Source organism: Fulmarus glacialis, unplaced genomic scaffold (assembly GCF_000690835.1).
Source record: "Fulmarus glacialis isolate BGI_N327 unplaced genomic scaffold, ASM69083v1 scaffold21807, whole genome shotgun sequence".
NCBI lineage: Eukaryota > Metazoa > Chordata > Aves > Procellariiformes > Procellariidae > Fulmarus > Fulmarus glacialis.
Window position 1 is genome coordinate 11593 of NW_009225375.1, and position 12706 is coordinate 24298.

Genomic DNA, 12706 nt, shown 5'->3' on the forward strand with positions numbered 1-12706 from the left:
AAAGGTTGAACTTCAGGGGTTCCTGTTTTGGTTAGGCCCCCAGAGCATCCTCGGCTTACCATCAGCACTGCAGATCCGACTGCAACATCTGGGGTGTGGGATGAGGAATGTGCTGGACTGGGGTAGGCAGCACCTCCACCTTCTCCCAAGCCTCCAGGGACTAAACATTTGCAGGGGTGATCAGCAAAGAACAGGCAGGCTCACAGTCTCCCCTGATCAGAGCTCCCTCTTAACTCCTGCAAGCAGGCGATCTGCTTGTTAACCATCAGCTCTGCAGGCAGGGAATTTACCGGGGCCGGGGCACCTACTTTTAACTCAGCTAATTTCCCCCACCACCACATGCAAACAGCTCACAGGTAAATCAACCCATCTCTGCAATTCCCGAGCAGCCCCCATTCCCCCGGCATGGGACCCACGTTCAGCTCGTGCTCTGAGCCTCGGGAACGCAAACGGGTCCAGAGATGTTACGCTGAGCCCTAGATGCACTGTGCCAGAAGTTGCAGGGTTTACTGCTCCCACCCGTGTGGGCATGCTGCTGCCCACGGGCAGTGCCCCTTGGCCCCTTGCAGTGCCCTTTGCAGCGCCAGCCGTGCTGGGATCCACCTGCAGGAATCCAGTGCATGGCTGAAACCTCAAAGGGACCTCAAAGCGACCTCAAAGTCCCTATGCGGGGACTTTGCTGCATCAGCCCCTCAGCAGCCCCTCAGTTGTTTCTTCACTGAGCTTTTTAAAAGGGGGTGACCTTGGTGCAGAGCCCGAGCTGCTCTTTGCGAGGTGCAAACCCATCCCTTCTCCAGCCGGCTGGTGCTGCGGAAGAGAGGGTTTAGAGCCCCAGCCTGTCCCATAATACTTACGCAGGAAGGAGGATCCAGCCAGGCTGCCCACTTTCCGCACGTCATTATCTGAAACGACAGTTAGAGGTGTATGAATTGCAGAGGAAGGGCTCCCGCCTGCCCCACACCCTGCAGCAGAGCCACCCCACCCCACGGCCAGCCCATTCTCCTGGCCACCAGCCAGCTTAGCCCCCGTGGAGGCTGCCGAAGCAAAGGCAGGGCTGGAGGGAGCCCACAGAGCCCTTACCTGAGGAGACGACAGCCATGATGGCAGGGACACCGTAGTAGGTGAATGCCCCGTTCTCAAACCGCAGTCCTTCCTTACCAACCTCCACCTCCACTTTCCCCTGGAAGGAGAAGGAAAACCTGCTCAGACAGGCACCCCGCACTCCTGGCCACCAACCCACCAGGGCTGCAGGGACGCCTGCCGCCCCATACGAGAAGATGGGCATCTCCGCTGGCAGAAGCAGCCCAGAGCAAGGCAGTGAGAAGACATGGGCCACCTCCTGCCACCCTCCGCTCGCCTCTGCCCCTGATACCTGCAGGATGAGGATGAAGTAGTCGACAGGGCGGTTGCGCTGGTAGAGGTAATGTTCCACTGCCTTCTTGTTCTTTCGGTCGTACTTGAGCTCCTGGATGACGTTGGGGTGTTTCAGGAGCCGCAGCAGGATCTTCTCGGAGAGGTAGGGGGACTTGAAAGGCTCCACTTCTAGAGGGGTGGCAACACACGCTTGCTCAGTGGGGCCAGGGCTGCCAGGAACCCCTTGTCCTCTGAGCTGCATGGCCTCAGCCTCAGCACCGTGCTGCACAGAGGGGAGCCAAACGCAGACCCGTGATGGTGGAGCAGCAGGATGCCCAGGGTGGGGGTCCAGACAGGTGGACACTGCTCGCTGTGTGGGGAACCTGACCCAGGAACAGCTCAGGGATGCCCTGCAGGGCCAGCACTGCTGCAGAGAGACGCAGGGCTTGCACGAGGGCAAGGGTACCTGTTGCCATGAACCGATGCGTAGCCAGGAGGAGCTGCGGGGAGATCTTCACCTTCATCTCGCTGTCCGAGAGCCTGAAGATGGAGAAGTCCTGGGGCTTGCGTCCCCGGTGGGGCACCCGTTCCTTCTTCCGACTGTCCGCTGCGGGGCAGAGAGCAGAGCGGTTGCCCACCTGCAGCAGCCACAAAGCCACTGCAGCTGCAGGGCGCCATACCGCATGCACACATATAGAGAGAGGCATGTCTTGCTGCACCCTATGGCAGGGCTGCTGTGGAGCAGCAGCTGGAGCAGCGCGGTGCACAAAACGTGCTGGGCTTCACAGCCTTGGGAGCAGCTCCCTGGGGAGGGAGCAGGGTGGTGAAACACGCTTCTTTCTCAGGAACAAGTCCTGGGTTGCCCTGGCTGGATGCATCACCCAGAGTTGGAAAGAAGCTTGGGAACCACCCATGGGCACTTCATGCCCAAGCCACATGTCCCTGGGTCAGGCCCTGCCCAGCCACCGGCTGCTGATGCTGGTGCTTCTCTATCTTGAGCATTCAAGACTCCCTGGCATCTGACCAGCATCTCTCCATCATTCTTGTCTTTCCCACCATGACTGTGAATTGCTCTGGGGAAGGACCACGATTTGCTCTGGCCTGTTTCCTACCCACATGTCTGTCTGTCTGTGCGGGTTCCCACCCTGGGTCCTGCAACCGCAGTAGCTGCTCTGGGACACTAACTGTACAGATCCGTCTCATCCAGGATCTCGGACTTGATGATCTCCTCAATGACATCCTCCAGGGTGACAATGCCCATCACCTCGTAGAACGGGTCTCCTTCCCCTTCGTTGTTCACTCGCTGCACGATGGCCAGATGGGACTTTCCTGCGGGGGGAGAGCAGAGCAGCAGTGAGACCCCCACCCGTGGCGAGAGGGGCCCCCAGCACGGTGGGCTGGCAGGCGGATGGGGCTCGGTGGGAGGCACAGATCACAGCCAAACCTCAGAAGCTGCCATTATCGCCCAAACCCACCCCAACTGCGCTAACCCAAGGAGAAGGGCTGCCACTCTCCAGGCTGATTTCTAGATGTCACAGGACTCTGCCTGGCTCTTTTTTGGGGCCACTTGTTTTCTTTACCCAGGCAATCTGCTACGAGTCACTCTCGTGCAGGACTGAAGTGTACATTATACCAGCTGCTTCTTGCTTACCCTCGGCTTCGTTGGCACAAGACAACTCTAACAGAGCAATGAGACAGCGTCCTCCAACACAGAAATGTGAGCGTGTCCTTGGGCTCTACTGGTTTCCCTCATCCTCCTGGTGTTTCTTCATTCTGTTGTTAATTATCTTTCCTATCAAATTGCCAGGAACAGCTCCCCCACATCTTTCTATCCATCACTGTCTGGACGGATCCTAAAGCTTTTCTTAAAATACGGGCAAAGCCTCCAGCTCCTTGGAACAGCAGCTGGTTTTAATGCAGAAAAGCGTATGTTTGTTTGCAGCTTTCAGCCCAGCTCCTGCAAAACTCTTGGGTGAACCATCTGGATGCAGAGGCTAAACACTTTTCAAGCCATCAGCTTGCATCTGAACGTCTTCTCCAAACCCTGCCCCTGACAGCACCTCCTCTCTGTTACCTTAAACAAGCAGACTGGGACCAGGACCCTCTTTCAGCCGCAATGATGGAAACTCCACAGTGTTTCTCAATCACAGTCTCAGCTTCCTCACTTGCCCCAGTAAGCTGGCAACTCTGCTGACACATTCTCAGGCTTCTTGCTTTTGGCATACTTGAAACATCGCTATTTGCTTTCACATGTCCAGCTCTCTGTAAGCTGTTTTGACTTGTTCAACTTCTCCCTTCCTTTACTGTCTGCTCTGATTTATGCTCCTGCTCAGCAGCTTGACCAGAACCCAACTTCCAAGCCACAAACAACTTCTGGGTTTCTAGCTCAGATGTATTCTTGGACCTGCCAACGAACAGCACTGGTTTTCTTACTGGCCCTGTGGCTCCTACACTGCCCAGCAGCACACACAGGTTCTGAACCTCTAGTTTTGCTTAAAACATTAAAAATGTCCTTCATCACACCACAGCAAACAACTTGCCCTCCCTCTGTTTCCTCTATTTCCCTGGTCTCCCTTTGCAATGCCTGCACAAACCCAACGTGTACCATGGGCACTGCAGGGACCTCCGGAAAGCTGCAAACACCTTATTTTCCCCATGGGCTTGGAGCTGAGGTCCTTGAAGAGCAATGGTCACCCAAAAGGGCAGCAGGTCCCTTCTGCTATGCAGCTGCCTCTGCATCTGCTCCTCCTGTAAAGCCTCCCCAACAGACTTGCCTGCTACTCTGGGCAAGGGGATGTGAACAGTATTTATGCATAAAGATGGAATACGGGTGGGCTCCTGCCTGCTGCACAGCTGCCTCCTCGCCCACTGGTGCCTTCTGGCTCATCCCCGCGGAGGGACAGGGACAAGCGCACCCAGGGCAGCCCAGCAGTCCCACCAAACACGTCTTGCTGGGGACCATGCGACCTTCAAATAACCCTGTCCTGGATCTGAGACGAGCAAATGATATTTCTCAGCCAAAGATCAGGACTATACATTTCTCACAGCAAAGCTTGGGCATTTTCCACAGTATAAATTCCCTCCTCCTCATACCAAGCTTTTATTGCAAGATTTCAGAGAGCAGCTCGCTGCCTCCCACGCCTACAGAATTAGAAACGAGAACATAACATCGCAGCAAGTAGCACTGACATGCACTTTAAAAAAACCAAATCAATAGCCTCAGGGCATTGAAAATTCAGAATGTTCTTTGGACTGGGCTATTTCACTCCTTTCTTACACAGGTTTGTGCATCTTGTCTCTTCAGTGGGTAATAAAGCAACACGACTTGAGACTTAAAAAGAAAAAAGCAGCAGTGTTGGCCACAAGACAGCAGCAACAGCTCCGTTTCATCTTAGCAAAGTCCAACTTTAGAAAATGACTCCTTTGCCAAACCTCGCTCCCAAACACTGGGGCCATCTGGTCTCCTACAAGTCCTTGGGTGAGCGAGGAGAGGGGAGAAGTTATTTCTTTTGGCTGAAAGCTTGTTGTTAATGACATTTACATGCAACCTAAAACCACCGAGCCCTTACAAGAAGCTTAGGTGCTACTTAAAGGCAGTCAGAGAGTAATGGAGGCAATTCTTTTTTTGGCCAAACACCTACATTGACGCTGTAATTTACTCTAGAGCAGGCTCAGAGAAATGTGATTCCAGCTCCATGTTCACATAGCAGCAAATTAGATTATTTAGAAATAACGCAGCACCGTTAGCCTGGGAGAAGACCCACGGTTTCACTGCGCTGGGGGCAGAGGCAGGAGGGCTGTTAGAGTGCTCAAGAGTTCTTTATTTTCACAGAAAATAAACACGTGTAGCTACACTATAAACCCCCAGGTTTAGGTTTCCAGGCTAACACCCACATTAGAGATGGAGCTGGTACCCAGCAATGGAAAATTGTTGCAATTCATGTGGTCGCTCCTGGCCCACACTGAGTGAGCCCCTGCCCGGCCAGCTGATACCCATACCACAAAAACACCCCAAAAACCACTCTCACCCTTCGCAGAGTTCGTGCAAATGACTGCTGCTCCCAGCTGGCCCCTGCTGGGAAAGGGATGACTTGCCCTGATCTCCCACCTGAGGGACATGAGATCGTTTACAAAGTCCTGCCCCCAACCCGGCTGGGTCCTGCGTCTCCTCCCAACACTTTTTTAACAGACCACATAAATTTGGCAGCAGGGGTAGTAGTAGGGGTTTGCAGGTGCCTTGGCTGTATGGCTGTGGCTTGTTCCCTCATGGGCTCGGGATGCTGCCAAGCTCAGCTGTATCCCCCTGCCTGGCCCTGGGAGCTGCTACACTTGCACAGAGAAAAAGCAGTGGCTCTTGGAGCAGGTATGAGGGCAGAAGTTGGGCAATTTTATGAGGTGGAAGCAATGTCCAAGGGAGGGTGGCACAGGGACAGACCTGGGGATATCAGAGGAGTTGCATTCTCTTCTGCAGCCGTTACCCTGCAGCTCTGCCTCAGTGGGAGTACAATAGAGGGAGATAAATCATTTAAACAAAATTGCAAACTTGATCTAAACCAGCTTTAAGATCTGTAAAACTGATTCCAAAAACCGTGCTATTGTAACTGTTGCTTGATAGCTCAAATGAAATGAATTATAAGGGCGAGCTGCTTCCCCACTAGCAAGCTGTCACATGTGAATTTTACAGGCCTATCACTGATGCAGGAAAGCACAGTGAAACACTTAAGAATCAAAGCCTTGGTTTGGCAAATGCTAGAACAAATGGGCAATTAACTTTACTTGCGTGAATAGCTTCACCAGCCTCCGCAGGACTGTTCTCGCACAGGAAGTCTATAGGTGATTAAGTGTCTGCTCAGCATGGGATACAACAGTACTGAATTCTTTATGAGCTACATGAAATCTACTCTTTTCAAACAACAGCTTCAGTGGAAAGTTAATGCCTCAAAATGTTAAATTACAGTGCTAATATAAACAGCTGAAGGCTTCTGGATGGAGCAAGCATCTGAACAGATATCTAAAGCTTTTATGCCCATTTTTAGGAGCCTTATTTTTCATAGGTACCTAAATGACCTTGGACTCATAGATCCACCACAAAGGATCTTCCCCGATGGGAGAACAGGGTCTGAACACATGGAAATGCCTTTACTTGTGGGAAAGTAAGTGCTGTTGGCTGCAAATATAGCCCAGACTACTTCCTTACCATTCTTTTATGTAGGTGCTCTGCCAGAGGAATGTTAAAGATGCTTTAGCCTTGTCTCTCGTTCCACGGGATGAGCATTCTGAGCATGAAATTTATTTCCATGAATTTTATGGTAAGATCTAAAGCTGTTACTAGGAGATCAAAGGTACAGGCACAAGCCATGAACCATTTACAGCTACAAAATGGAAGGCAAAAAAAAGAGTAATTGGTAAATAAGGTTGATTTGTGAAACAACCATGATGTAACTGAAATCTATTTCCTGTGTGCTTTTCATCAGAGCTCTTCTTTGGGCCAGGGGCTGCCAGCATCTCTGTGCCCCCCTGCAGACCTGCATCTGAAGTAAGTGGGGACCCTGATTTGAACTTCTTGAACTGGAAACATGTGTGTGAGCGTGCTCTTGTGTTACCATGACCTTGCACCGAGGCTGAAACCACATGCCTGAGCAGTTGCACCTAGAGGCAATGCACATCTACACCTAAACAGGGGGGAAATAACCAGGAGGGCTGCGGGGGCACCCAGCTTTATGGGGAATCAGAGCTATGTGAAGGGAAAACTGTAAATCCTAATCTAATACAGACCCTCCTCAGAGATGAGAACTTCATCTGCTTACATCTGTCTCTAGCAGAATACAAAAGCCTTTCTCACACTCTGCTTTGGTGCTTTTCCTACTCCTAAGGAAAACTGGGGTAAAGATGGAATATTTGGAATAGCTGATGTATTACCATTGATAAAACAGATCAGGAGGGTAAGGAGGAGATTAGAGGGGACACAGAGTCTCATCTTCTATCTGCTCCACAACAGGGTTCTGACCCCCTGGGTATGACCCTGCCTGCCCACAAATGGTAGTCCCCTTGCATGTTACTTCAAGCCTAAGGAAGCCTACAAGGATGCTGAGGCTTTCTGAAGCTAAATAAGTTCTAAAGAGCTGATGCAAAACTTTTTTCACTGGTGTCTGTAGCATAGGCCACTTTATTTTTTCCCACAGCTCAGTCTGAGGGTGCCTTTGACAGCTCCCAAGAGGGAGATGGCCAGCTGGGTGCCCTCTCCCCCACGGACACGGCTCCCCTCTTGCTTTGCTGAACACCTCCCTGGCGCAGGCTGCTCCTGGGCTTGCTGGGGTAGGGTAAAGCAGCCCAGGGTTCACACAGTAAGATTTAGCACAGTTTTGGGGGGAAAGCAAAGTAATGTTTCAGGCAGAGTTGTAGCATGAATCACTGAAACCATCTTTTGTGTATCGGCATCTCACCCACTCTCAGCCTGGCAACTGCCCTTCAGGGCACATGTACAGGATAGTTCCTGGGTAACAACTGGCTGCTTAACCCATACAACTGGCTAGGGAGGTCACTGCTTCAGCCCATCAAGGTGCCCAAGATAGTGGCTATCATACTTGCAGAAATGTCTTGAAGGCCGATTTAAATTTCAAGCCATGCTTTGTGCTTGCAATGACTGCAGGCTCAGAAGAAGGACAATAAGAAAAGCAGCCGAAATGGTACTGACCCCAGTTCCTGGCAAGTGTAAGCACCTTCTCCAGCTACACTCAATTTGTAGAAGTCTAATAGAAGCTGTGGAGTATTTTGAAAAGCAAAGACAGACCTCAGGGCAGAACTGTCCTCCGCAGGACAGGCTGTTTTCCCTGCTAAGCCAGGAAGCTTGGGTTTGGAGAATTTACTTTTAGTAACTTTCAAAAGATGCCAAACCACAGAAGGCTAATTTGAGTTGTGCCTCTGCCCTGCTGCAGGAAAATGAACATAAAAGCAAATTTCCACTGTTTCTCTGACAGAGGAAGGTTATTTGCTGAAAGGTGCCATTGTTATATATGGACCTGCCAAAAAATTAGTCAAAAAAATCCATAAATTACTTGAGCAATGGGATAAGACTATAACTTCCCAAAGGCACCTACAGAACAAGGCAGTGAACCTCATGGGAGAGCTCCCCATGAGGAGTTATATCACAGGACCGAAGCTGCAACATGCATTGCTTCGGTTATCTTCTAGGGATGGAGGAGAAAGAGACTGCATCACCCACAGCATTTCACACTGAATGAATGCATAAACCTTTCCTCCTAGTTCCATATTCCCAAGGTGAAATTTATCCTACGGGGACCTCATCTGTCCCTCTACATTGCTTTAGCTCGCTAAATATGGTGCAGTTATTTCTCTGGTGTATTAGATAATTCCTCCTGGGAGCCTAGAATAAAGCCAGGTATTCTGAGATGCACCAATACAAATTGCCAAGAAATTGTTCCCAATTTTTTTCTCTCCTTCAGTAGTTTCAGCTTTTTTCAGGCTGCAGGTGGCAAAGTCACCATACTGGTATGCATGACACAGATTTTGCGTAGTGTCCTCCACTTAGCACTTCTATGTAAATGCTGCACAGCTATGCATGCTTTCTACAATGACTTTGTCTAGCTTGCCTGAAAAGATGGCAAACTGGGTGCCCAGGCTTCATTATCTGAGCTAATTTCACTGAGTTCTGATGAGGAAATCAAGTCAAAACCATCTTCTAGCACAAGCAATTCTCGCCTTCAGCTGGACCTGCCTCACACTGCTGTAATGCTGTTTTTCAAGACAGTTTTAGCAGCCGCCCTCTTCTTTCGGGCTGTGGGCTGAAGTCCAAGCTATCTGCTTGCAGGCCAGCCTCTGCTCTCTGCTGCTGTTTGCAGCCTTCTCTGGGTTCTTCCCAGTTCCCATTAGCACCCCCAATTTAACCACCTTTCTCCAGGAATTAGTGCCAAAGGAGACATTGAACGATGCCAGCAGCAGCAGGCCTGTGAAGAGCAGATGTGAAGGGTTTGTCCAGGTCTGCTGTGATGGGGCAGGGGCCAGGTTTTGTCAGCCAGGAGCTCACAGCAGCTCTTGGTCACTGTAACCGCACTGGGCCATTAGCTCCCTAGGCGCCTCTGAAGCGTATGCTACTATTTTCATACAATTTAAATGTTTTGGCAAGCTGATGCTACAGAATTGCCCTTCCCCAGGTCCGTGGAGGGTAATCCCATCTACACAGGGTCCTGCTGGGGAAGAGGGGATTTGCGACTCATCTATGGATTAAACTCAAGGCAAACATAGCTCTTGGGCACTGTAACCACACTCGGCCATTAGCTCCCTAGGCGCCTCTGAAGTGTATGCTACTATTTTCATACATTTAAATATTTTGGCAAGCTGATGCTACAGAATTGCCCTTCCCCAGGTCCGTGGAGGGTAATCCCATCTACACAGGGTCCTGCTGGGGAAGAGGGGATTTGCGACTCATCTATGGATTAAACTCAAGGCAAACATCAATGCATCTTAATGGAACTGAGCTCAAACGAGGTGAGGTATGAGTATACCTAGAAACCAATGAAGGAAAACTTCCCTTCAAACCCTGCTGTAGAAGACTGGAGAGGAAAAAAAACTGATCATCTTCATAGCTAGGATAGCACAATGAGAGAAAAGAAATGCATCAGGTAAACAAGGATAATACAGTATGACACCAGTGAGTAGGAGGAGAGGCAGAAAAGGGAAAGTGCTGCCGGAGGTATGAGCAAGAGTCCCAAAGTGCTGTATTTAATCATCCCCTGACATTTTCAGTAAGAAAGAACAAATGTTTGTGTATTATGGCAAGGAGCTCTGGCAGCGAAATTGTGTTACTTACACATTATGCAGAAAAATGACATTATGGGTATAGTGGATGTGGCAGAACATTAATCTTTAGTGAAACAGATCAGAAGTATACATTGCTATCCAGGAAAGAAAGATATAAAATGTGATGGGTATTTTGTATAAACACTGTAATAATGAAAAGAAATAAAGGATACAAAAGCTGTTGGAGTTAATCATAGGAGAAGGAAAAGAAAGCTGGCAAGGTTTCTCTAGAGGTTTGTCAGGGACCTAAGGACCTGGAGGTGATTATCAATGCCCATCCTTACCGGAGACTTTAATTTCCTAGAAAGAGCCTGGGCCTTATCAGTGGGAGCATTTGCTGTCCTGCAGACACCTTGGATGTGCGAAGTGATTAATGCCTTCATTAAGCACTCACTGAACCAACAAGCAATCAGCCTACCCTCTAATTAGCAGAGGTGTCACAGAAGACCCGGCCATGGAAAGCCACCTTGATTGGATCAAACAAGATACTTCACCATAATTCAAATGGATACAGAAAAGGAGACAGTGATGAAGATTCTTAATTACAAATGGGAAATCTTTATTTTAGAAATTAAATAGTCAAGTGAATGGGGATGAAATGTCAGTGGATGGGACTGAAGACAGCAGGGAGCAAACATCTGTCGCGGCGCAGGAGCTGGTACGGGAACCTGTATTTGGAAAGAGTTTAGGAGGGGTTCAGGGCTGGGCTGGGGGGTGGCCATCTACACAACAGGGTCCTGGGATGACCAAATGCCTACAAATAGGGGAAAGATTAATCAGAAGAGAACAGCAACACATGGGGAGAAGAACATCTGTAGGAAGAGCTGGAATTGCTAAACACCAAGCTGAGTTAGATACTAAGACCAAAAGCAAGGCTTTTCAGCCATGTAATTTAAAAAACACAAGAAGAAATGAGGTGGGAACAGAAATAAGTTTTAGGGAGAGCTCTATACAGGGGCTGTAGCAAAACGCCCCAGAAGGCCATGATGGCAAACAGATGTAAGGGAGGAAGAGCCTGCAGCAAAATGCCAAGAGTTTAATGCAGCAAAGCTGAAGAAGGCTGGATAATCTTCATTTGAGATGAGGACTAGCATGTGAAAGTGGAGGGCAGGTAGCAACGCACCTGTCAGCTCAGGGAGCGACACACAGAAAACATCTCTGTTTAAGCAGGGCAGAGAGGAGGGCAAGCAAAGGGCAGTGAGCTAAGCAACCACAAGTCTGTTTCTATAGGTCTATTGATCCATAGGGTACCAGGCTGCAGAACAAATCTGGAGGTGGAAGTAGTTGAATACATCAAAATAAATCAGATAAAGTGCAGGGAAGGCTGACCAAGGGGGACTGTGCCAAAGCTATGTGACATCTTTGGTAATACCCAACTGTCTAGACAAGGGACAGGTAGCAGAGACCTTAGGTGAACTTCAGTAACATTGTGGTATCATGCAGGAAGCCACAGTTAAGCAGGAACTGTGAAGCACATAAGGAATTAGGAAGAGGAGAGACAACTGGTGATGTTAGAAGAGGCATGGGGGAGTGGAACTACTGCAGCTCATCAAAGTTGAACCCAGAGAGCAATCTTAACGCTTTTGCTAACAGTCTCAGTATAAAAACCAGGAATTTGCACCAAGTTGGGGGTCTCCAGTCATGCTGAGGGGCAGAGAAGGTAGGTGCTGTGTGCCACACAGAACTCCTCTCCCTGTGATCCCAGGAGGTGGTGGGGACACAGTTGTGCATCTCTGGAGAGGATGCTGACCTGCATGTATCTGACGATCACTTTCCTGGCACACAAGAAACGTCCTATCCTCCCCCCCTCCCAGCTCTAAAAATGAGCATGGAGATGACTCACAAAGAGGCTTTCTCTGTATCTGGGATGGACCAGGTTGGCCTTTCTCACATGATCAGCTCTGCTTGCGGCAGAGCGGCCCCAGGCAGCCCGGGAGTGCTGTCCTCCCACATTACATAATGCAGGATGTCACCGCTGCAGCCATTTCTTAAAGACTCACTCACCACAGTATGACGTACTGAGTAACACGCAGCAAAACACAATTCCCAGTGGGGGGAAAAAACACATGCTGTGTGTATTCTCAAGGTATGGTTAATGAAATACAGCGCTCAGCATCTCTGGGGCTGCTGGCAGCTGCTGCATTATGAATACTGTCACAGCTGCAAAAAAAGTACAGCTCTTTCTAACGGTGTAGGCTTTTTTTCTTCTTTTAAACCACTTACACAGAAACACTTCCTAGACCTGCTTCTCACTGCTAAGCTGAAAACGCGAGAGCTAAGTACCGCGATGCAACCTACTGCCATAAACTGCTCTGCGCAGAACAGAGCGGTGAACACCGCCTTGCCTGGGCAGGGGTGCGAGGCAGGCACCGTGCCCACGCTGCCAGGCCCCTGCAGAGACATCAGCCCTGCAGGACAGGCTCACCCGCTGAGCCACCAACCTCTGAGGCCAAAGGCTTTTACAGTCTCCATAACATCACAGGCACGACCAGCATTGCAGGCCCTCCATCCACCCGGGGGCTGTTCCACCAGGTGA

General features: G+C 49.9%; 1 protein-coding gene across 1 annotated transcript in view; it reads right to left on the reverse strand.

The window, feature by feature from the left end:
• Positions 1–12706, reverse strand: part of CNNM1 (cyclin and CBS domain divalent metal cation transport mediator 1) — a gene marked incomplete at its 5' end in the record, with an annotated part of 17905 nt that overhangs the window by 4850 nt on the left and 349 nt on the right. The window contains 5 exons of the mRNA XM_009582469.1: positions 855–902; positions 1081–1180; positions 1373–1542; positions 1820–1960; positions 2539–2682. Of these exons, the coding sequence (XP_009580764.1) occupies positions 855–902; positions 1081–1180; positions 1373–1542; positions 1820–1960; positions 2539–2682 (603 nt within the window). The remainder of the gene's footprint in view (positions 1–854; positions 903–1080; positions 1181–1372; positions 1543–1819; positions 1961–2538; positions 2683–12706) is intronic.